This window comes from Papio anubis, chromosome 13, assembly GCF_008728515.1.
Source record: "Papio anubis isolate 15944 chromosome 13, Panubis1.0, whole genome shotgun sequence".
NCBI lineage: Eukaryota > Metazoa > Chordata > Mammalia > Primates > Cercopithecidae > Papio > Papio anubis.
Genome location: NC_044988.1, coordinates 100,007,946 through 100,032,937, shown reverse-complemented (window position 1 = coordinate 100,032,937; position 24,992 = coordinate 100,007,946). Strand labels below are relative to the sequence as shown.

The following is a 24,992-nucleotide window of genomic DNA, read 5'->3' as shown; positions in this document are numbered from 1 at the left end:
CTGAGGGGTACAAAGGACAGTCAAACCGAAGCCGACTTGAAAACCGCCTGAACTTCAAATTACTCCACAGCCACGTTTTGCTGAGATTTTCTGGGTTTTTTTTTTTTTTTCCCACTTGTTTCAAGCATATTGACAACTGCTTATAGAAGCATCCCTGTCAGCTAGCCTGGGCAACATAGCAAGACCTCATCTCTACAAAAAAATAAACAAAGTAGCCAGGCATGGTGGTGTGCACCTGCAGTCCCAGCTACTTGGGAGGCTGAGAAGTGGGAGGATTGCTTGAGCCCGGGAGGTCAAGGCTGCAGTGAGCTGTGATTGTGCCACTGCACTCCAGTCTGGGTGACAGAGCAAGATCCCGTCAAAAAATTAGAAAGAAATCCTTATCAGATGACTCAAACATCTGTGCTATCTCAGTTGGTGTCTGTTGCGTGTCGGTTCTCATTCGAGTTGAGATTTTTCCTTGTTCTTGGTATGATAAGTGAGTTTCAGTATGATAAGATTTGGGTTCTTATTTAAATCTTCCATCTTAGCAGACCTGGAACGCTGCCAGGGAAAGGAGGTGCCACTCACTTCTGCCAGAGGAGAGTGGAAGCCCGGGTTCCCTACGTGGCCTCCATGGACACCCGGGAACGGGGAGGGTGCCTCATTATTGCTGGGTATTGGTGGGAGCTGGCGCTTCAAGGTGGCGCTCTGCTGGCACCACCCTGATTGGGAGGGAGAGGGGTACTGCTTATTGCTCCCCACTCAGCCTGTGTAGGCGAGGGGCTTCCCACTCAGTGGGTGGCAGTGGTGACAGTTCAGTCTTGGTCAGGCACAGTGGTTCATGCCTGTAATCCCACCACTTTGGGAGGCTCAGGCAGGTGGATCATTTAAGCCCAGGAGTTTGAGACTGGCTTAGGCAACATAAGGAGACTCCATCTCTACAAAAAAATAAATACATAAAAATAAAAATTAGCTGGGTGTGGTGGCACGTGCCTGCAATCCCACGTACTTGGAAGGCTGAGGTGGGATGACCACCTGAGCCAAGGCTGAGGTGAGCCATGATCATGTCGCTGCACTCCAGCCTGGGCAACAGAGTCAGACCTTGTCTAAAAAAAAAAAAGGTCCTTATCAGATTACCTAATATGTCTACTATCTCAGTTGACGTCTGTTGTCTGCTTTCATTGAGATTTTCCTTGTTCCTGGTATGTAAATTGAGATTTTCCTTGCTCCTGGCATGTAAGTGAGTTTCAGTATTGTATGACTCAGATTTTTATTTAAATCTTCCATTTTCGGCAGATCTGGAACACTGCCAAGAAAAAGCGGTGCCACTCACTTCTGCCAGGTCAGAGCGGAAGCCCAGGTTCCCAACGAGGCCTCCATGGACATCCCGGAACAGGGAGGGGTGCCTCATTACTGCTGGGCATGGGTGGAGGCGTGCCCACTCTGGGCTTCTGGTGGCACTACCCTGGCTGCATACCTGGCCTGATAGGGGAGGAGCTTCCCACTCAGATGACAGTGGTGACAATTCCGCCTCTTCATGAGGTGTCACCTGACAGCATCCCGCTCCAGTGTGGGGAGAGCAGTGCCTCAGTACAGGGGGTGAGGGTGGAAATGCGGGCTCCCAGTTAGTTTGATGATGGGGCTGGGGTGTTTTTCATGGTGTTTGCCTCCCAAGTAGTTGGGACTACAGGCGTGCACCACCATGCCCATCTATTTTTTTTTTTTTTTTTTGTATTTTTGGTAGAGATGGGGTTTCACCGTATTCCGCAGGCTGATCTCAAATTCCTGAGCTCAAGCGATCTGGCTACCACCATGCCCATCTATTTTTTTTTTTTTTTTTTTTTTTGTATTTTTGGTAGAGATGGGGTTTCACCGTATTCCCCAGGCTGATCTCAAATTCCTGAGCTCAAGCGATCTGGCTACCTCAGCCTCCCAAAGTGCTGGGATTACAGACATGAGCCACCACACCCGGTTGGGGGTTGTTATTTACAAGTTTTCTTTCTTACTATGCTGTCCTTATCCTAGTTCCTTGCAAGTGAGGACAGGCTCTTGTTGAGGTGCACACATGCCCGCGTGTGTGTGTGTGTGTGTGTGTGTGTGTCTGTATGTCTGAGCCCACTGGTGGTTCCAGGATATAAGGGACAAAAAGAAACACCCGGGCATTCAACACCATATTGCTCCTCAGGTCCCAAGATCGGTAGTCTATCCTCCTCCTTTTCTCTGCTTTTCCGAGGCTCTTTCTGTTTGCTTCTAGATAAAGTCCAAGGTGTTCAGCTGTCCTTAGCAAGAGAAATAGGGGGAGAAGTGCATCTATACCATCTTGTCTGGAACCACAAACCTATTCCACGCATGACCCAAACTCTCAACACACTAGGTGCAAAAGGGGAACTTCCTCAGCCTGAGAAAGGACGTCCACAAAATCTCACGGCTTACATCACACCCCATGGTGAAAGACCGACTGCTTTCCGCCTAAACCAGGGAACCAGGGAACCCGGCAAGGATGGCTGCTCTCGCCGCTTCAACTGTGTACCAGGGGGTTCAATCAAGGCAATAAGGCAAAGCAAAAAACTTCAAGGTACACAGATTTGAAAGAAAGAAGTCAAACTGTCCCTATTCATACATGATATGATATCAGATGCAACTGTATCTCTACATATTATCAATTACAAATCCAAAAATCAAAGAAAACAATTCCACCAAAAATAGCATCAACAATAATAAAAAGACTTAAAATCAATTTAACAAAAATATAACACCAGTACACTGAAAACCACAAAACATCACTGAAAGAAACTAAAGATCAACATAAATGGTACTAGAACAATTGGCTCTCCATATGCAAAAAAGGAAGTTAGACCCTTACTCCACACAAAAATTAACTCAAAATGGATCACAGACCTAAATGTGAGAACTAAAACTACAAAAATTATATAAGAAAATGTAGGGCCCAGTGGCTCACGCCTGTAATCCGCACTTTAGGAGGCCGAGGCAGGTGGATTGCTTGAGGCCAGGAGTTTGATACCAGCCTGGGCAACACGATGAAACCTCGTCTCTACTAAAATTACAAAAATTAGCCAGGTGTGGTGGTGCGGGCCTGTAATCCCAGCTACTTGGGAGGTTGAGGCACAAGGAATGCTGAAACTTTGGGGTGCAGTGAGCTGAGATCTTGCCACTGCACTCCAGCCTTGGTACCAGAGTGAAACTCTGTCTCAAAAACATTAAAAAGAAAAAAAAGAAAAGAAAAAGACAAGAAAGAAAGAAAGAAAGAAAAAGGAAGGAAGGAAGAAAGGAAGGAAGGAAGGAAAGAAAGAAGGAAAGAAAGAAAGGAGGGAGAGAGGGAGGGAGGAAGGAAGGAAGGAAAGAAAGAGAAAGAGAGAGAGAAAGAGAGAAAGAAAGAGAAAGAAAGAAAGAGAGAAAAAAGAAAGAAAGAGAAAGAGAGAAAAGAAAGGAAGGAAAGGAAAGGATAAGAAAGGAAAAAGATGGGAAAGGAAAGGAAAGGAAAAGAAAAGAAAAAGATGACCTTAGGTTAGGCAAAGATTTTTAAAAGGTATAACACCAAATACATGATTCAAAAAATACGAAATGGATGAATTTGCACTTCACCAAATTTTAACACTTTTGCTCTTCAAGTCACCATTAAGAAAATGCAAAGACAAGCCACAGACTGGGAGAAATATTTGCAAATCATGTATCTGATAAAGGGCTATATCCATGGTATGTAAAGAACTATAGAAAATCACTAGTAAGATAAACAACTCCATTTAAGAATGCGCACAAGTGCTGGGTGCAGTGGCTCACTCCTGTAATCCCAGCACGTTCGGAGGCCAAGGCAGGTGGATCACCTGAGGTCAGAAGTTCAAGACCAGCCTGGCCAACATGGTGAAACCCCGTTTCTACTAAAAACACAAAAATTAGCCAGGCGTGGTGGTGGGCATCTATAATCCCAGATACTCAGGAGGCTGAGACAGAATTGCTTGAACCCGGGAGGCAGAGGTTGCAGTGAGCAGAGATGGTGCCATTGCACTCCGGCCTGAGCAACAGAGCCAGACCCTGTCTCAAAAAATATTAGTAACAATAACTGTGGTAAAAAATACATTACATAAAATTTATCACTGAACCACTTGTAAGGTACAGTTCAGTAGTGTTGAGTATTTGACATTGTTGTACAATTTCTAGAACTTTTTCCTCTGGCTAAACTGAAACTCTGGACTCATTCAACACTAACTCCCCCTTCTCCCCACCACGCAGCCCCTGGCAAGCTCCATATTACTTTGGGTCTCTATGCTTTTGACCACTCTAGGCCCCTCATATAAACAGAATCATATAGTGTTTCTTTTTTTGTGACTGGCTTTTTCCACTTCGCATAATGACCTCAAGGTTCATCTATGTTGTAGCCTGTGTCAGAATTTCATTCCTTTTGTTCTTTTTTTTTTTTTTTTTTTTTTAGACTGAGTATTGCCTGTCACCCAGGCTGGAGTATGGTAGAACGATCTTGGCTCACTGTAACCTCTGCCTCCTGGGTTCAAGTGATTCTCCTGCCTCAGCTTCCTGAACAACTGGGATTACAGGCGCGCCACCACGCCCAGCTAATTTTTGTATTTTTAGTAGAGACAGAGTTTCACTATGTTGGAAAGGCTGTTCTCGAATTCCAGACTCCAGGTGATCCACCTGCCTCGGCCTCCCAAAGTGCTGGGATTACAGATGTGAGTCATCGAGCCCAGCCCTAGAATTTCCTTCCTTTTTAAGGTTAAATAATATTGCATTGAATGAATGGGTGAATTTTATGGTATGCAAATTATAACTCAATAAAGTTTCTTTCTTTCCTTTTTTTTTTTTTTTTAAAGAGGCAGAATCCAGAGCAGTAATTAGTGGGCAGGGGGCAGTGAACAGAGGTGGGCATGCTGGAGGATGGCAGTCGGCGCTGTCCTGTTTCTTTGACCTGGCTGCTGGTTAACTGGGTGGGTTCGCATTGTAAAAACTCACTGAGCTCCGCACTTCGGATCCTCGCTCTTCTCCACAGGTATTCATCTTCAATAAAACATTTTCTACAGAATCCCTATTGAGACAACTTCACAGTGTTATCCTGAGGCTCAAACAGCGCCTGGTAAACTACGAGCTGCTTGGCACCTGCGAGAGCTGTTGCGGTGATCTCGACGGCTGGTCTGAGTTTTAAATGCCCAGCTCCCCCTGGGCCCACGTTGCCAGGTTTTCTTGAGCTCAGTCCTGAGTCTCACTCACCCCACATTTGGGCAACATTTGACAGGATTCACTGTGTGTTCCAAATAAGCATTAATGAAAGAATTCCAAGTCTCGGCCCTGCCTGTCTGCCCTCTAGGCGACTCACACCACCGCTGTCCCCAAGCACACTTCCCACGTCCCCACTCTGCTGAGGCCGAGACTCACTCTGCAGGACAAGGATCACCACTTTCTTCGCCATGCCCATCTCGTTCTCTGCCAGGCACTGGTACTGTCCCGCATCGTCCCTCTGCAAGTGGGCACAGAAGAGGGGGCACGGTGCTCAGAGAAGAAGACGAGCAGCTCAGACAGTTGGGTAGGGGACTGAGGCCAGCCAGCCAGCAAGGGGCTTAGGCTGTGAAGCAGCCAGGGACACCTGATCCCCCACGGAGCATTGGAAGGGCCTCTGTGACCACTTGTCAGCAGACATGCAAAGAGAATCCAGCCCCTTTTCACACCCGAAAATGGGGGACCGTGACTAAGGTCCCTGTTGCCTTAGGTGGAACAACTTGCTGGGAAAGCATGGTGTAGATCCACCTCTTCCAAACTGTGTACGTTGACATCTTACTGTCCCATGGCACATTATTTGAGACTCTTTGGAAAAAAGGGTTCCATGGTGAAGTAAGTTTGGGAGACAGTGAGTTAGATGACATGTTATGGTACTTTGGAAATCAATAACTATAGGAAAACAAGAACATTAGACACGTCTGTTGTACAAACAGGATGGCAGGACCTCTCGGGGCATTTATTGTGCCAGTGTGCAAAGTGAGTCTTCCAGAAGGGAGACGGTTTGCAGTGTTGCCCTAACAGGTGGCCCACGGATATGTGATGGAACTCAGGTGGCACGCTGGCTCACATCACTTCTGAGTGGCAGCACCACCATGAGATGGGGCTGGGGCAGTCTGAGGCCACCACCCACTCCCAGAAGATGGTATCTAGTGGGCCACACCCAAAGGACTCGGGGGGACTGCATGGCACAAAGTTAAGAGTGTAGGTTTGGAGGTCAGACCAACGTGGGACTGAATCCCAACCCCACTGCTTACTGCCCTGAACCCATTACTTAGGACATTTTCATGCTTCTGGAGCCTCAGTTTCCCCTTCTGTAAAATGGGAATGATAACTGCTAGGATCTTATAAGCATTAAATGGAACAATGCTTGCTAAGTGCGAGGCCCCGTGCCTGGCCCACAGTTAGTACTTGGGCAACAGGAGTCACTATTACCACTGCTCTTACTGCTACTCTTATTACTAGTCCCATTATTATTACTACCCAGAGAAAGGCTCCCAAATGGGTAAGATCAAGGCCCCTAAGATGAACTTGAGTCAGGACTGACTTGGGGATTTCTGCACAATCACCAGAACTTGAGGCACAAAATGGAAGTTAAGGGGGCTGCCCGAGGGCCCAAGGCTTTGGAAACAGCACGGAGCCTGAGGCAGGAAACCTGGGGGTGGGGGCCCTGCCTCCTGTACTTATTGGCTGTGGGCCTCTCTGAACTTCAGTGTCTTCGTCTGCAAATAGGGAGCACGATTACCTGCCTACCCTGCCCCTGAGGTTGTTAATAACAACATTTTGGGAGCATTACCCACAGATCACTCTTAAATAATGCGTATGAGACATCTCACTGATTTCTAATTACAATCCTATGAGGTAGAACGAATTTGCTCCATTGAATGGGTGGATGACCGAGGAACAGAAAAGCCCAGTGGCCGGAGGTCAATATTGGTGGTAGTGGGAGGATGTCTGGGGAATGGGCAGGGAGGTGCTTTGTAGACTGCAGAAGCAGGGGGGGCAACATGAAGAACCCTCTTAAGCAATCAGAAAAAGCATAGAGTTGTCCTTGGTGGCCCCACCCAAGGTGCCAGGCCCCGCCTTGCCTCAGTCCTGCGGATGGTCAGCGAGCCATTCCGCAGCTGGTGCCGGAGGCGGCTGCCCCGCAGTGGAAGGCCATCTTTGATCCAGCGGATGGCTGGCACTGGGTCTCCACGCGCCACACAGTCTAGCTGAATGCTGCCTCCTACAGGTTCCACCAGGTAGGAGAAAGCCTCCCCTTGTAGGACAGGAGCCTCTGCATGGGGTGACATGGAGCAAGCTGTCAGAAAAGAAGCTCCCTACAGGCTCAACCTCCCATAAACCCCAAAGGTCTGCCCAACTCCTGCCTCCAGGGGCTTCCAGAGGCTCCTGCTAGCCCAGCATGGTTGTGTGTAGTCAGTGCATCAGGGACAGCAAACAGTGTCCATGTCATGGGTCAAGTCACAAAGACTGGCAGTGGTTTCCAGGAACTGTGCTGAGAAGCATTTGAAGCTGAATGAGAACAGTGCTGTGATTGATTAGTGATGCCTGAGACGGGCACAGGCAGGGACGCAGTGCTACGCGTGTCATACACTCTCTCACAGATGGATGACACTAGCAGCGGAGTACCTGCTAGGTACTTTGGAAATCGATAACTATAAAAAAACAAGAACCCTAGACACCTCTGTTGTACAAAGCAACACTATGAGATTCATGCTAATCTCAAAACACTCTTGGAGGCTCTGGACTGGCTTATATCCTTCCTGGTTTCCTGAGGTTGGATCTACCAAAAGCTGCAGTTCTCTTTTGGTGCCTGGGGCTGCTGATTCCCTCCATCCGGCCCCACTGATCCCGAAGTTGTGCAAACTAAGTCATGGCGTCACCGAGGGCTCCTGTGCTACTCTTGGTAGATGAGTAGGTCATAGGAGACAACCGGCTGGCTGGCAAGCTTCTGGCATTTGTCTGCCAGGATGCCCTGGCCCCCATGCTCTCCTTCTACCCTGGCACCATCCAGCTGCAGGTAGTGCTGTAGGGCAATTGGTCAGATTCCAATTATACTTGCAGCCAGGGTCGTCTTGGGAGTGTCAAAAATACTGATGCCTAGGCCTCACCCCAGCAAGGCTGGTTTACAGAGTTGGAGGTAGAAGCTGGGCTTTGGAATTTCAAGTCCCCCAGGGGATTCTAACGTGCAGTCAGGGTGGGGAGCCACTAGTTCAGAGGACAGGAGGCCTGGTTCTCAGGACACCAATAGATTGGGTCCCAGTAGACTGGAGGTCTTGAGAGAGAAGCCACCTGGGAAATGCGCCTTACCCTTCACGTGGACGAAGCTGACCGCCTGCGAGCGGCCCACTCTGTTCTCCGCCCAGCAGACATAGGTCCCGCCGTCTTCTCTGGAGACAGAGGCCCGCTGCAGCGTGCTGCCTCCATCCTGCTCAGACACCCCTTCTGTGGTGGAGGAAGAGAAGCCCGAGGGGGACCCTGAGTCGGGTGCGGGGAACTCCTGCCCTCAACACTTCCCTGGTGCGTGGGTACCTGCAGGAACTTAATAAAAACGCAGAAACAGATGGGAGTCCCGGGTGAAGGCTAATCAAGCCAGACCCGTTCCTGGGAGGCACAGGCCACACTGGAGGCTGCAGTTAATGAACCCGCCTTCTACCATTTTCCAGCGCACACTGTGTGTTTGATAAATGGTCAAGGGCAGGTCTTTGGGGACCTCTTTGCACAGGGCACTTACTGAAACACTGCTATGATTTCTAGAGAGAAGGATTCCCTTTTTTTTTTTTTTTTGAGACAGTTTCGCTCTTGCTGCCCAGGCTGGAGTGCAATGGCACAATCTCGGCTCACTGCAACCTCCACCTCCCAGGTTCAACCAATTCTCCTGCCTCAGCCTCCCGAGTAGCTGGGATTACAGGCATGTGCCACCACGCCCAGCTAATGTTGTATTTTTAGTAGAGATGGGGTTTCACCATGTTGGCCAGGCTGGTCTCGAACTCCTGACCTCAGGTGATCCGCCCGCCTTGGCCTCCCAAAGTGCTGGGATTACAGGTGTGAGCCACCATGCCCGGCCGGGAGAAGGATTCTAATAATGGACTTTTCCTTTGGGGTTGGCCATTGCTTCTAGGAGAGGAATATGGACAAGCATCACCATCAATTAGGCATCTCCTCTGGGCCAGGCCTGTGCTGAGCACGGCCCCTCCACTGTCATTCTGTCCTCAGGACCCCTGGTTATGTCCATTTGACAGATGGAGAGCGGAGCTCAGTGAGGCCGAACTATTATACTTGCCCAAGGTCCCTCCCCAAGAAGCGGTGGGGCCCAGCAAAGCCTTCACCACAGGTGTGCACGGGTATTTCACACCTGGGGACTCAGAGTTAGGAATGTGTGATGTCATATCCTACTATAGGAAAGTATCATTTTGTAGTGGAGGGGACTTAGCAATTTATCAACTCAGCAGACATTGAGTACCCAGCAGGTACTCCACAGGCCCTGTGTCTCCCTAGACATCACCTGGGTTTCCGGTAGGAGGACAGAACCCCCACAAAAGGGGTTTGCTGAGGGTCCCACAATGGGAGCAGTAGCTCTGGGCTAGAACACAGGCCTCCCTCTCCTGGCCCTGAGGTCTCTAGGTTGACTCTTCTTGGGCAGTCTCTTGCCAGCTCTGATATATGGCTTGTCACATATGGCCACAGCTGGGTTTGCCTTGTCCACCTACATAGGGCCACATTGGAAGACCCAGAACCAACATGGCTGACTGACAACCTCTTCCTTTCCACTAGGTTGGGTCTCCCCACCTGCCCTCCCTTCTTGACCTCCCGGGGTCCTGGCTCTCTTTCCCAACCACGCTCAGCAGACCCAGACCTGTGACTGGCCGGTCGTTGACAGTCCAGCCAATGCGAGGGGTGGGGCTGCCCCGGGCTGCACAGCGAAGCCACAGCCTGTCCCCAAGGCGCAGGCTGCGGTCCCCAGGCAGGGTGGTGAACACAGGCAGCGCCAGGATGGTGAGGTGCACGCGGCGGCGGGCCCGGCCCACGGCATTCTCAGCGGTACAGGTATAGGTGCCTGCGTCCCGGCCCTGTGAGCAAAGAAAGGGGTTGGCCGGAGAACTTCCCCGACCTCAGCATAGGTCAGGATGCCGCTAACCCTTGAAGGTTCTCACGGAGCATCCAGCCCAGAGAGGGGAAGTGACTTGCCCAAGGTCACACAGCTAGCAAACAGGTCAGCATCACCACCGCCACCGCACCCTTGCCCTGCCCTGTAGCGTTCACACGCTCTGCTGCTTCATAACCCCAGGGCTGACTGCATGATCGCAATAGCTACTGTTTACCAAACACCTACTGTGTGCTGCCCTGTGCTCAGAACTTGATCTGCACTGCAGGCCTTGCTTTTGGTGCCCTGATAGAGGGCCCAGCAGGGGCTCCAAGAGGAGGAGTTTTGTGGTACACTCAAGCAGGGCTGGTGCGCTCGCCACTGCTCCACCAGGCTCCCCAGGTAGCTCGGTCCAATGCCCCTGACCCTTTTACGTGTGTCCACTGAACCCATCCGGAGAGGGTCGCATCACAAAATTGCAGAATCTGATGAGTTCTGAGGGAAAGGGGGTCGGGGTCGGGGGTCCCACCCATACCCCCGGCTCAACACTCCCCAAAACCCAGAGGACAGTTAATGCGAATGCATGGTTGAGAACAACTGGGTAGGCTTTCGGGACACAAAGTCATCGCCATATCCCTGAGCCCCAGTCCGAGTTCCCTTCTTCCCCAGGAGCTGGCTGCTGAGGTCCAGGTTCAAATTTGGGTTCTGCCTCTTGGCAATGGTGGACAACTAGGTACACTTTGAGCCTTAGTTCTAGCCGTCTGTACCCGGCATGGTAACACTGATTTCCCCAGGCTCCCAGGGTTAAAGGCTGCACTGTGCTCGGTGCAGAGCATGACAAACAGGGGTCTCAGCCATTATTCCCTGCTGTGCCCCTCGGGGCGTGCCTCACCTCCAAGTTCTTCACCAGCAACTCCCCAGAAGGCTGGATGGTGAACTTCCCCTCGGCGCCTGACACAGGCTGGCCATCTTTGTCCCAGGTGATGTTGGGCTCAGGACTGCCCCTGGCCTTGCAAGGCAAGAATGCGTGGGAGCCTTCGGTGGTAGACAGGTCTGGGAGGCCATTCTCGATCACTGGTGGGACTGTGGGCAGAGGGAGGCCCACTCGGAACTGAGGCTGGGGGAGGCGGCTGACCCCATCCCAGGGCCCCTGGCCTTTGGCCCAGCCCTTCAGCCCTCCCTGGTCATCAGCTGCCCCCTCCAAGTCCCTAGTCGTAGGCCATTGCCCGTGCTCAGGATGATTTGGGGACTGCCTGAGTTTGGTGTAGCTGTGACGGTGATTCCATTGCACCTGTGCACACATGTACACACACACACGTGCACACACACAGATGACTAAAGCCACAGGACAGAGGTCTTGGGCACAAACTCCTTGTACTAGGCCACCTCCACGGACAAAAGCAGGGCAGCCATCACAGAGTATCCCTGCAGAGGAGCTATGCTGGGCAGAGTGAGGGTCACTGGCTTGGTGTCCGGCTGGTCTGGTGACCAGCGATGCTCCAGATCCGAGGGGAGAGGAGCACACTGGACAAGGAGGTGTGGAGGAAGCCTGGAGCCTGGAGCCCCTCTGAGTTCACAGCCAGAGTCCGACTCTAGCCCTACACAGCTGTGGGCGGGGACAGCCACTGAGATATCACAAAGCAGGCCACTGGGGCCAAGACACGACCAGACCATACTGAATATTCCCAGCACACTTTGCAGAGTTTTGGCCAATGATGCCACCTTATCTTTGAAGCCAATGATTAATCAAACTAAGGGAAGGGCACATGCAATGGTGTGTGTGCCAGAGCAGGGCCAGAGAGGCTGCAGCTACTGGAAACCAGAATGAATAAGGGATGCTGGACTCATGTTCCACAGGGCCAGAGAGAAGGCACAGGGGATGGGAGTTTATGTCTGAACCCAGAACTCAGGTGCACAATGAGAGAGGTTCCCCTTAATTCCTTCTAGAACTATAAGCAGTGTGCCCTGCCAGGCAGGGAAGGGAGAAGCCTGCAGGAGCCTCAAAGCCCCTCAGTTGCCAGGGCCCACCTCGGCCCCATCCTCACACCCACCTTGCACCACCAGCCGTGTCTTCCCCATGGCGCTGCCTGCACTGTTCTTGGCAATGCAGAGATAGTTTCCAGCATCCTCCAGGCTGGCATGGGCAATCCGCAGCTGTCCGCCCGGTAGGACCTGGGTACTCACTCCTGAATGGGGAAGAAGAAAATCGGGGGCCAGGGAGCTGGGGTGGGGGATCCCCGAGGTGGGTAGATTGGGCTATTCCGTCTCACAGGCAGCAAATGACTTGCTGGGGTCACAGAGTGACCAAGGGACAGAAGGAGCTAAGAAGCCTGACCCCGAGCCCAACCCAGTTGCCTGCTCCCGACCTCCCAACTCAGCCACCAAGTGCTTGGATGGCGTCTCAGGCCGTGGTGACAGGAGAAGGGTTGGGGAGGGGGAGGCCAGAGCAAGGGTGGGGGCGTGTCTGGGCAGGCCAGGGGCTTTCCAGGACCTCTCAGCAGGTCTGCGGGGTCTCCCAGGGCAGGAAACAGGAACCCCCCAGGCCCATACTCTTCTCTTCCCTTCCCAGGCTGGCTGCCAGGGGCCCTCACCCGCAGGGATGTTGAGCCCTTCCTTCTGCCAGGTGATGATCGGCCGGGGGATGCCTGAGGCCTCGCAGGGCAGCAGCACCTCCTCCTCTGCCACTGCCCGAACCACGCTGGGCAGCGGCTTCACCACCGGGGAGGCTACGAAGGACAGGGGTGCAGAGGGCCCTGAGAATGTCCATAACACAGCTCCTCCAACCAGGGGGCCTCAGAGCATCAGAGAGAGAGGCCTCTAAGGAGGACAGGGGTTCTAGAAACATCGGCCACAGCAACAAGGACACCATGGCTGATTCTTTTCCTCCCAAAGAATCCCATGAGAGACACGTCTGGGCCTCTGAGACTTCACCTCCATCCTGAGCCCCACCTGCCTCTGGCTCTCCACCTGCTCCCCTGGCCGTAGGAACTCTGGGGTCTGGACCATAGACTCTTACCTTGCACAGTGAGGAAGACGTGCTTGTGGGCGACGCCAGCAGAGTTGCGGGCTGAGCAGGTGTAGCGGCCCGCATGGATGGGGAGGGCCTGCCCGATCTCCAGGGCGCCTGTTGGTCGGAATCAGGGTGAGGGGGTCAGGACAGAGGTCCCCAGGGATGGAGGTGGCAGGGCTCCTACACAATCCCATTCTGTCTCTGGTCACTCAACCTGCCTCCTTTGCCCATTTAAAAACAGTCTGGGGGATGTGACTACATGGGAAACTGGCGTCTAGGTTTGCCTCTGTGCCCTGCTCAAAGCAGAGGCATGGGCGAGTTCCTTCCACTCTCTGGACCTCAGTTTCCCCGTGTGTACAATGAATAATCAGACAAGATGGTCTCTAGACCCTTTTGGCTGTAAAGTTCCAGGATCTGTCACTCCCCTGCCTGTAATCCCCCGCTCACAGTTCCACACCCTGCTATCCTCACCTTGCTCTGCTAAAAACTCACCTCCTCTAGGAAGCCTCCCAGGATTACTGCCTCCTCTCCTCCATTTATCCTCCCGACCTTAGCCTTGGTTACTCAGTGAACACCATTTTAACCTTCCCAGACCACAGGCTGCACTTGGGCAGTCAAGTGATGAGGGTTGTAAATTGTGCTCCGTGGAACCCTGGGGGCCTGCTGGGTGGGGGAAGGGAGCAAGGCCCACTGCACTCTGGCCCACCCGCAGCCTGCCCCAGCCCCAGCTGGAACCAGAACTGTGTTTTGTTTTACCTGTTGAACTTTGTTGTTACCACTTATACTTATTGGAAAGAAGTTTTTGTTTTGTATTTTGTTTTGAGACAGGGTCTCACTCTGTTGCCCAGGCTGCAGTACACTGGTGCAATCATAGCTCACTGCATCCATGAACTCCTACGCTTAAGCAATCCTCCCACCTCAGCCTCTCAAGCAGCTAGGACCACAGGCATGCACCACCACACCCGGCTAATTTTTTAAAATGTGTTTGTAGAGATGGGGTCTTGCTGTGTTGCCCAGGCTGGTCTCAAACTCCTGGCTACAAACAGTCCTCCTGCCTCAGCCTCCCAAAGTGCTGGAATTATAGGCACGAGTTCCTGTGCCCGGCCTGGAAAGAAGTTCTATTGCTTCAGAAGAGTTTGAAAATCACAGGTCTGGCCAGTAGTTCCTAGACTTTAGGATTTCGCTAACCAACTAACAAACAAATTTGGAGACTCTCCATAAAGCTTCCAACGTTTTATTTTGACAAGCAAAGACATTTAAAAAATCACCAAGTTAGGCTGGGCGCAATGGCTCATGCCTGTAATCCCAGCACTTTGGGAGGCCGAGGCACGCAGATCACAAGGTCAGGAGATCGAGACCACCCTGGCTAACATGGTGAAATCCCGTCTCTACTGAAAATACAAAAAATTAGCCGGGCGTGGTGGCGGGTGCCTGTAGTCCAAGCTACTCGGGAGGCTGAGGCAGGAGAATGGTGTGAATCCGGGAGGCAGAGCTTGCAGTGAGCCGAGATCACACCACTGTACTCCAGCCTGGGCAACAGAGCAAGACTCTGTCTCAAAAAAAAAAAAAAAAAAAAATCACCATGTTAGGCCAGGCATGGTGGCTCACACCTGTAATTCCAGCACTTTGGGAGGCTGAGAAGGGCAGAGCACCTGAGCTCAGGAGTTCAAGACCAGCCTGGCCAACATAGTGAAACCCCATCTCTACAAAAATACAAAAATCAGCCAGGCATGATGGCATATTCCTGTAATCTCAGCTACCTGGGAAGCTGAGCCAGGAGAATCCCTTGAACCTGGGAGGTGGAGGCTGCAGTGAGCGGAGATAGCGCCATTGCACTCCAGACCGGGAGACAGAGTGAGACTCCATCTTAAAAAAAATCACCATGTACTATTATCTTAATATCATCAAGAAAAGGAAGTTTCAACACCAAAAGATAATTTCAGAATAAAGGAGGATCTTTCTGATGGGATTAAACTAGGTTTACAAAAACTCCCAGGGAGCTGTTATTTTTCTTTTTCTTTTTTTTTTTTTTTTGAGACGGAGTCTTGCTCTGTCGCCCAGGCTGGAGTGCAGTGGTGCGATCTCCACTCACTGCAAGCTCCACCTCCTGGGTTCACACCCATTCTCCCTGCCTCAGCTCTCCCGTAGCTGGGACTACAGGTGCCCTCGCCACCACCAGCTAATTTTTTTAAATATTTTTTAGTAGAGACGGGCTCTCACCGTTTTCAGCTAGATGGTCTTTGATCTCCTGACCTCGTGATCCTACCGTCTGGGCCTCCCAAAGTGCTGGGATTACAGGCTTGAGCCACCGTGCCCGGCCCTATTTTTCTTATTTCGCCATGAAATAGCACTTGTATGCCAGAGGGTCTTGGGGAACCACTGATGGGTCTCAACACTGCAGAGCATGGAGGAGAATATGGAGCTCAGAGAGGGCGAGAGGGTCCTCCCAGGTCACACAGCCAGGAGAGGCAGAGCCAGGCCAGATTGTTCCATCCTGTTCCACCACGTGACCTTCTTTCACCCCCTCTGCCTGCTCTCCCAGTCTCCCGTCAGCTGCCTCTCTCTGTGGATTACCCTTACTTACCCGATGGTGAGACACGATAGCCGCTTCCCCGAGCTCCTAGCTGGGCACCTGCCTTGCTCCAGGACACGGTTGGAGCTGGTACGCCCGTGCTGTGACATGTGAGGACCACGGGTGCCATCATGGTCACGGTGAAGTCTGTCTGGTCGTCAGCAATGGTGGGAGGCACTGAAACCCAAGACAAGGCTTGAGGCCCTGCCGGCGTGCATGGGGAACTCATGGCATGGGGCCGGGGGTAAAGCCAGTACACAAGGTGACGTTAGTGAAAAAGGGCCAAGGAGTGAGGTGGGGCAACAGAGGTAGAAGTCACATTTGTCCACTCAGCAAATCCTTCTGGGCACGGGGCTATAGTTTTTTTCTTTAAAAAAAAAAAAAAACAACTGTATTTTTTTCAGAGATGGAGTCTCAATATGTTGCCCAGGCTGGAATGCAGGGGCTAATCCCAAGTGTGATCCTACTGCTGATCAACCCGTCTTGACCTGCTCTGTTTCTGACCTGGGCAGGTTCACCCTTCCTTAGGCAACTTGGTGGTCCCCCGCTCCCGGGAGGTCACCATATTGATGCTGAACTTAGTGCGAACACCCAATCAGCATAGTACACTATAGTCCAGGACTCCCTGGGCTCAAGCGATCCTCCCGCCTCAGCCTCCTGAGTAGCTGGGGCTATAGGCACGTGCCACTGCCCCCAGTGGGATACAGCTTTCCTTAGAGACCCTGGCCTCTAGTAACTTCACAGGGGGTAACTCGTGGGTTTCCCACTTGAAGTAGGGGAGGCCAGAGGAGACCTCCAGGGGGAATGGCATTTAACCTGCGATCTGAAGGGAAAGCAGGTGTTTGCTGAGTAAGGGGAAGCGTGTTCCTGTACAAAGTCCTTGAGGCAAGGAACAAAAAGCTGAGCAGTTCGATTAGACCCTGGAATGAGGCGGGTCTGGCGTGAACTGAATCTGGGGGCTTGGCAGGGCCAGACCACACAGGACCTGGTGTGCCCGGCTGAATTCTTGCATTCTGTCCTGAGGGCAGCAGGCAGCTGTGGAGGGAGGGATTTTTAATGGGGGTGATGACAAGGTCAGATGTGAATTTAGAACATTGTGGATTTGGGAGGGGCCAGGAACTGTGCCGGAGCTGGGGTTATGTCAGCAGTGACCCAGGAGGATCTGAGAGGCCTTCCTGGAGGAGGTGTCCAGTGCAGCGCAAGAAAAAGCCACACAATTCCCTGCAGGCAGGGAGAGCCCCCAAGGGCGGGAAGGCGCTGCCCCCACCCCAGGTGTCCCCCTCCACCTCTGCCCTGACTCACCATGGACGGTCACCTGGTAGAGCCTGCGGGCCTCGCCCACCTCATTGCTCACCACGCACTCAAACTGGGCTGAGTCCTGGGGGCCAGGGGCCGCAAGGAGCAGGGCGTTGGAGGGCAGGAGCCTGGGGCGGACAGATGGACGGCCAAGTGGCTGCTGGGCTGACAGACCAGCTGTGGCTTTCTGGCTGTGGGGGTCTCATGCCCATTTCCTGTACCTGACCTCCAGCCCTGACTCTAGAAATGGCTTCTAGAATTTCTACCCCAAAGGTCTAGCTGGCGGATTTGTGAGTGATTTTCATTTTCATCCCTGTTTCTCTGTAACCCTGCCCATTTGTTACAATAACCGTCTACGATAACTTCTGTAAGAACCACGACTTTAAAGCGGCTCAGAGTCGTAGTTACTGACTTCATTTTCACTAAGTCTAGGTTTGTTACATTGGTTTTCCAATTTTTAAAAATTGACTTTTTTTTTTTTTTTTTTTGAGACAGAGTCTGGTTCTGTTGCCCGGGCTGGAGTGCGCTGACACAATCACAGCTCACTGCAGCCTCAACCTCCCAGGTTCAGGGGATCCTCCCATCTCAGCCTCAGACACCCACCACCATACTCCGCTAATTTTTAAATTTTTTTGTAGAGATGGGGTCTCACTATGTTGCCCACTCTGGTCTTGAACTCCTGGCCTCAAGTAATCCTCCCACCTCAGCCTCCCAAAGTGCTGGGATTACAGGTATGAGCTACCACGCCCAGTTCATGTTTTGTTTTTAGACAACGAGCGACTCTGGTGGATATAAATAAAGCCCAGATGTCTCTGCTTAGCTGTATGTCCCCAGTGCCCTCACCCCTATCTCAGTGTGAAGACTTTCTGATCCCCAAAGTTGAGACACAAGTTCTGGTCCTGACTCCGGTGAGACCTGAGCACACCCTGCCCCGTCCCTGCCCCATGCCCCCATGAGACGAGAGTGCCTCCCCACCCCGTGCGTCTCAGGAAGTCACCGCAAGGTCCAGCTCGTTACCGGTAGGCGCCCTGCTGCAGGCGGAAGTCCAGCTTCTGTCCGTCCTTCCACCAGACCACCAGGGGCTTAGGGGAGCCGCTGGCCTCGCAGGGCAGCGAGGCTGGGGTGTGGGCGGTCAGGGTCAGGTTGGAGGGGCTGGGGGCGATGGCTGGAGGCTCTGGGGAGAGCGCAGTGGTCAGGAGACAGGTGCAGCGGGCACAGGGGCTGGGGGCTCTCTGAGGCTGTGCCCAGGGGCAAAGCCACTGCCTACTGTCTTCCACCCATCCCTGAGGCAGCACAGAGGGAGAGGGCAGGAGAAAGTCCCAAGACAGCGCTTCCAACAGGCTCCCAAAACTGCGTGTTCTGGGCTTTCCACATCCCTGAGCCCGGCACCCCCTCGCTGCCTTTCCTTGACTGAGGCCTCCAGGCCTCCACTCCCTTAGCCCCCCACCTGAGGCCAGGGCCCGCCAGAGCAGCCTCACACAAGCTGATCCATTCGAGGGGGAGGAGACTGGGGCATCTGAGTCTAGTGATTTTGAATTTTAGCCTTTCACATGTTTTACTATTTTTTTTGTAGACAGAGTCTCACTCCATCTCCCAGGCTGGAGTGCAGTGGTGTGCTCATGGCTCATACAGCCTGAAACTCCTGGGCTCGAGTGATCCTCCCACCTCAGCCTCCCAGGCAGGTGGAACTACAGGCATGTGCCACCACGCTTGGCTAATTTAAGGATTTTTTTTTTTTTTTGGTAGAGATGGGGTCTCACTATGTTGCCCAGGTTGGTCTCAAACTCCTGGGATCAAGTGATCCTCCTGCCACGGTCTCCCAGACTTGTTTTACCTTTTGTGCATGCTTTCTTACTTAATCAAATCACTGTTCTGTTATGTAATATATGCACTAAAATACATCTGTGTCCTTTGAGTGTGCACGATCACAACTTTTTACTAATGGGCTTCATGGTCAAAAACATTTGAAGACCATTGGCTGTTGGCTCCTGACAGCTGGGGTGACCCAGAAACTAAGCAGGACTGGACCCCAACAGGGACTGGACACTGAAGGCCTTCCCCAGGCCACCTACCAAAGACCCGTAGGTCGCGGCCTTGGCGATCGGATCCAGCAGAGTTGGATACCAGGCAGAGGTAGTGGCCGGCGTCCTGGGCAAGGACTGGCTGAATTCTCAGGGAACCCTCAGGCAGAACTTCGAACCTGGAATGGACAGGGGGTTGCCGTGGAGATGGGCAGGCCAGTGGGCCTGGAGCAGAGCTGTCCCTAGCAAGACCCTTCCCTCCGCCCCCCCTTTCCCAGTGAGAGGATGCTGATATGGTTTGGCTCTGTGTCCCCACCCAAATCTCATCTTGTAGCTCCCATAATTGCCACGTGTTGTGGGAGGGACCTGGTGGGAGATGACTGAATCAGAGAGGCAGGTCTTTCCCATGCTGTTCTCATGATAGTAAATCAGTCTCATGAGATCTGATGGTTTTAAAAACGTAAATTTCTCTACACAAGCTCTCTCTTTGTCTGCGGCCATCCACGTAACATGTGACTCGTGCCTCCTTTCCTTCCACCATGATTGTGAGGCCTCCCCAGCGGTGTGGAACTGTAAGTCCGATAAACCTCTTTCTTTTGTAAATTGCGCAGTTTCAGTTATGTCTTTATCAGCAACGTGAAAATGGACTAATACAGATGCTAACTTTGGAGGTCAGAGTCTTGCACCTATGAGGCCAAGGTCAGGGGGTCAGAGCCATGAGCAGCTCCCCACAGCCCAAGCCAACATTGGAAAGATGGAGAGAAGGGCTGCTTTGGGCCTCCCCGACACCCTCCTGGGCCTGGCCTCTCCTGAGACGCAGAAGGAGCAGCACCCTGCTCTTCTTGAGAGCAGTCCTGAGATCTGAAAAGTGCCCTTCCCAAGGGCCATGTCTGTACCGTGCAATCCCGCCCCTGGCCACAGTTGATTGGATGGGGGATGGACATATCACTCAGGCTGGGCCAATGGCATTCTGTGCCCTGGGAATTTAGAGTGGGGATTCACAGACAGCTTCCTCGTGAGCTGAGGAGCTGTAAACCTGGGTGAGGCTGGGGGCTATGGGGTTGTCAGGGCGTGTGTTTCTCCCACGTTCACCAAGGAAGAAAGCAAGAGAGAGAAAGATGAAGCCCACACAGAGAGAAGCTGAGAGAAGCTTTAAAACCATCAGATCTCGTGAGACCCACTCACGCCACTCTACCCCGCCCCATCTATCAAGGCTTCTGATCAAGTCAAACAAGCAAGAGACCTTCATGAGTGGTGGGCCTGTCCTTGTGTTCTGAGACGCCCCACGTCCTGATGATAAAGTCACTTTTCTGCTCCAATTGCCCAAGTGGGTTTGGTTTGCAACCCACAAAGTGGCACCTGAGAGCCTCCCCAAGGCCCACCCCTTCCCTCTCCCACCTGGGGCTCCTGGGATCCAGGGGTACCCCGTCCTTCCGCCAGCTCACGAGGGGTGTGGGCACACCGTCGGCCTGGCAGGGCAGCAGGGCTGTCTGGTTCACTGAGACGTTCACTGCAGGTGGTCCCGACCGGATGGTGGGCACCGCTGGGAAGGGGCACAGAAGGAGTGGTGCTGGGAGCTGTGGCTCTAAGGGGGTGGGCAGAGTGGGGTGGGGTGGGCAGGGTGGGGTGGGGCGGGCCCTACTCACTGTGGATCTCCACGTGGAAGGCCACGCTGGTGCTGCCTGCAGCGTTGCGGGCTGTGCAGCTGTAGTCGCCGCTGTCAGCCGTGCTCAAGGCCTGCAGCTGGAGGAACCTGCCCCGCTCTGGAAACTGTGTGTGGGCGTCCTCCTGGAGATCCCCGCCAGGGTGGAGAGACCCTTATCAGTGCCCAACTGCTCCCGGCCAGCCCCCAGCACCAGACGTGGAGGACTGAGGAACTGGTGAAGCTGGACAGTGGCTCTGTCCTTCCAGCCTGACCGCAGGCCCTGACTGTGACCCGCTGAGGACCCTCTAAGGAAATGCACTCCTCTGGGAGGAAATGCATCCCCTGTCCCTGGAATTCCTGTCAGAACACCCACAACCCTGAATCCACAGCTGCAAACTGACCCCATTTGAGGGGTGGGCACAGAGAATCTTGGTCACCAGCCCAGGCCACACAGCCGCTAAGCATAGCTTCAAGGAACCAGGGGGAGGACACTGGGTGGGCCTTGGAAGCCCTGAGTGACCTGAACCTTGCCTCAGTGTCCCCATCCATAAAATGGGAGTGACAATGACAATGGGGGGTATGACACCCGGGCAACAGGGTGCAAAGTGCAGCTCAGAGCAGGCCCTTGGCACCTGCTCTGGATCTTGGATCCAGCCAGGTCAGGTCTGGGGCCTGAGAGGGACAGAAGACAGCACCCTGGGGCCCCACCTGGCGCCCACCTGCAGCACGATGCCATCTCGGTGCCATGTGATCTCGGGCGCTGGCTCTGCCTCCACTGAACACTCCAGGACCAGCTGCCCCGGGGCCAGGCCGACCACAAAGCGGGGGCCTCGGGGCCCAACAATGTTTGGAGGGGCTGGGAAGCAGGTGGCACAAGAGGACGTGAGAGGTGGACTCACCCCTGCCACGAGCCCGTCCTGCCTCCCGGCCCTGCCCCCACCCCACCCCCACCACCTACCTTGAACCCTGACCCGGAAGCTCTTCTCGACTGCACCTGCAGGGCTTTCAGCCAGGCAAGTGTACAGCCCGGCATCCCCAACCTGGAGATGGAGCGGGTTGAGCAGCTGCCCCTGGCCCCTGTCTGCCTGCCTCCCGATCTGGTTTCTTTCTTATGCCACAAGGGACCCAGAATTCAAACTCAGCCCTGCGAGGTCTGCCATCCACCTTCCCAGCCAACCCATGCCCTCTCCCTCCATCTCACTGTTGCTTTAGGGCTGGTGCGATGCCTGCCTCTTCCCAGAAGTCCCCCTTAACTGCACCAGCCCTCCTCTGGCTTAGATGGGGTCACCTGGTTTTGGCATCAGCCTGGGCCCTGACCCTGCTGGGAGCTCCCAAGGGCACGGCTTAGGTGGGTCACCTCCACACCCTCGTACCCCACACAGAGGAGGAGCTTCAGCCAAACCTTGTCAACTGCCCACTGGGTCTGGGGAACCTGCAGTCCCTCCCCTCTCCCCCAACCCCCAGCCTCACCCCCCGGTGGCAGCACCGGTACCTGCACACTCTCCACCTGGAGCACCCGTGTGGCTCTGCTGTTGTTCTCCAGCCTGGTCAGGGCCTGCCCGTCCTTATGCCAGGTGATGTTGGGCTGGGGGGTGCCCTGGGCCTCACAGAGGAGCTCCATGGGGGCACCGGGGGTCAGCGACAGCTCTGTAGGCTGGCCCGAGTCCTCAATGTGAGGGGGCTCTGCAAGCCACCATGGAGGGGAACACACAATTGACACACGTTTCCAGGATGATACCGCACTTGAAAACGCGTGCTGAGTCCGGGGGCTCTGCTCCCACATTTTGGTGGCTCTCGTTCTTGCATCTGCCACCAAGGTTTGGTGGAAAGAACCCAGGAGCACAGCCGTGGGAGAATGAAAGCCCGGCCACCCACTACCCGCAGGCAAGGAAGGTGAGAGGCATCCCAGCCGGAACCAAGTTCCCCAGGTGGCAGTCCCAGGCCTCCAGGGGACTCACCTCCCTCACTGCCCTTCCCATTGCCCCCAGAGTCCCACCCTCTCCCCTGAGCCCAGAGAAGCTGGCCAGAGGCCAGAGGACCCACCCACGACGGTCAGCTGGAAATGCCTCCTGGCTTCCCCGGCCTCGCTCACGGCCACGCAGGAGTAGGTCCCCGAGTCACCAGCCCCCACTGTCTCCAGCTGCAGGCTGGGCCCCTGCTCAAGGCTCTGGGACAACAAGGGCTCCCCGTCCTTCATCCATGACACGAGAGGCAGGGGAACGCCCCGGGCCTCGCACGGGAGTTCCACTGGGGAGCCACGAACCACCATCACCTCATTCTGGAACTCCACCGGCTCCAGGACAGGGGGCACTGTGGAGGGCAGAAAGGTGGGCAGGAGCCATTTTATTCCAGGACTCAACTTAGACATCACCTCCGAAGCCGCCCTGGTCCCCCAAGGCCAGGTGAGGTGCCCTCCTCTGTGCTCCCACAGCATCCTCTCCATCTCCCAGTGTCACTAGTTCCCTGGAATTGTGATTGTCTATTTACAGAGCTGCTTCCTGCACTGGCCTCTCTGCCCCCGCCTATCCTGGGCATATCAGAGTGCCCATGGCTACTTGTGAGGTGCGAACGGGCAATCCAGTACGTCAGAGACTGAGCCGCAGTGTCCACTCTCCTTGATGCCCCCAGGGCCCATCCTTGGTTCCACCCAGATGGGCAGGGGGGCCAAAGGCCTTGCTTCTCACCCACCAAGGCCAGAGACCCCCTTGCCCCACCCCCTGCTCCATACCCTGCACCTGCAAGGTGAAGTTCCTGTCCGCCACGCCAGCTGGGCTTGCGGCCACGCAGGTGAAGATGCCGGCATCTGCCAACTGCACCTGGGAAATCCTGAATCTCCCGAGAGAAGAGGGGGAAGGAGAGAAGAGAAAGGGAGAGAGGGAGAGATAGGAAGAGAGAGGGAGAGAGACAGGAGAGGCTGGCTGTGTGGAAAGATTTCCTCCCTTTTCCATCCTTTGTCTCCCAAGAACTTGCTGGCCAGAGCGGGCAGAGTGACTGAGCCCAGCCTTTGCTTAAACTCTTTTTTTTTTTTTTTTTGAGATGGTGTCTCGCTGTGTCGCCCAGGCTGGACTGCGGTGGCACGATCTTGGCTCACTGCAAGCTCCGCCTCCCGGGTTCACGCCATTCTCCTGCTTCAGCCTCCCAAGTAGCTGGGACTCCTAGGCGTCCGCTACCACACCCGGCTAATTTTTTGTATTTTTAGTAGAGACGGGGTTTTACCGAGTTAGCCAGGATGGTCTTGATCTCCTGACCTCGTGAACTGCCCGCCTTAGCCTCCCAAAGTGCTGGGATTACAGGCGTAAGCCACCGCGCCCGGCCTGCTTACATTCTTTACCTGGGTTCCTGGTGCCCCCAGGATAAAGCCTCCAGCTGCCTCCACCCCTGCTGCCTGCTGCAACCCATCTCCTTCTGAAGCCAGACCTCCTGGTTCCCAAATTCGGCAAGTTCCGTGTCCCACATGGACAGCTCGGCTCCTCTTCCTCTACGCAACCCTCTTTGCCCTCAGAGTTCACTGAAGTCATCTCAGCTCACTGGCTTCACTGTCTGTCCTCCCACTTTCTCTCAACCCCTTTCACCTCAACCACCCCTCCGCAGCTGCTCTTGCCCAGTCCCCAGGGACAGCCACAGCACCAAAGCCAACAGTCCGTCCTCAGGCCTCGTCTGAAACCTGACTTCTCCTGCATCTCCTCCTATCCTGACCACCTCCCCTTCCCTGGGTCCCTGAGACCCATCCTCACATTAGCAGTGGGGGCGCAGTCCACACTCGCTCTGGGATGGGGGGTGGGTTTTGCTGCCAGTCCTGGTTTCCAGCACCTCCCACTGGCTGTCAATCCCCACATGTCCACTCTGAGTGGAACAGCCAACGCCTGTGTGCCATCTCCCCTACCTGAGGGTGCGGCCAGAGCCATGGAGGAGGGTGCGCTGGGAGAGCGGGAGGGGCAGGCCGTCCTTGAGCCAGCTCACATGGATGGGCGGGGAGCCCCGTACGGGGCATGCCATGGTCACCAGCTCCCCAGGCCTGCTCACCAGGGCCCCCGAGCCATCTGCTCCCTGCTCAATGGTGGGAGGAACTGGGAGTGGGTAGAAAAAAGAGGGGTAATGAGGAGGTCTTGGGAGGAAAGTGGGCTCCTCCCAGGGAAATTCCGGAAGTGGAGACCTGGACTTCCACTGCCAGCAACCACAGTGGTCTCCGCCCCTCATGAGGGATGAGGCCCACTGCGTGGGGGGCACAGCCACTCCCTGACTCTCTCCTCACCTCCCGAATCTCCACTGTACCCTGGGCTGGCATTATTGTCCTCTAGTTTGAGGATGGGGCACGGAGGCCCAGGGAAGTGAGACCCGTGGCCCAGGTCACAGTATGG

At 54.1% G+C, this 24,992-nt stretch overlaps 1 protein-coding gene across 1 annotated transcript in view; it reads right to left on the bottom strand.

The window, feature by feature from the left end:
• HMCN2 (hemicentin 2) overlaps positions 1-24,992 on the bottom strand; it is a 171,512-nt gene that overhangs the window by 19,242 nt on the left and 127,278 nt on the right. The window contains exons 66-85 of the mRNA XM_031654639.1: positions 24,518-24,701; positions 23,363-23,460; positions 22,678-22,944; positions 22,127-22,317; positions 21,593-21,674; positions 21,354-21,490; positions 20,636-20,777; positions 20,388-20,532; positions 19,041-19,168; positions 17,986-18,142; positions 16,975-17,096; positions 15,685-15,849; positions 13,107-13,214; positions 12,682-12,816; positions 12,142-12,276; positions 10,983-11,173; positions 9,863-10,076; positions 8,317-8,451; positions 7,092-7,282; positions 5,386-5,467 (exon numbers count right to left, since the gene is read on the bottom strand). Of these exons, the coding sequence (XP_031510499.1) occupies positions 5,386-5,467; positions 7,092-7,282; positions 8,317-8,451; positions 9,863-10,076; positions 10,983-11,173; positions 12,142-12,276; positions 12,682-12,816; positions 13,107-13,214; positions 15,685-15,849; positions 16,975-17,096; positions 17,986-18,142; positions 19,041-19,168; positions 20,388-20,532; positions 20,636-20,777; positions 21,354-21,490; positions 21,593-21,674; positions 22,127-22,317; positions 22,678-22,944; positions 23,363-23,460; positions 24,518-24,701 (3,009 nt within the window). The remainder of the gene's footprint in view (positions 1-5,385; positions 5,468-7,091; positions 7,283-8,316; positions 8,452-9,862; positions 10,077-10,982; positions 11,174-12,141; positions 12,277-12,681; positions 12,817-13,106; positions 13,215-15,684; positions 15,850-16,974; positions 17,097-17,985; positions 18,143-19,040; positions 19,169-20,387; positions 20,533-20,635; positions 20,778-21,353; positions 21,491-21,592; positions 21,675-22,126; positions 22,318-22,677; positions 22,945-23,362; positions 23,461-24,517; positions 24,702-24,992) is intronic.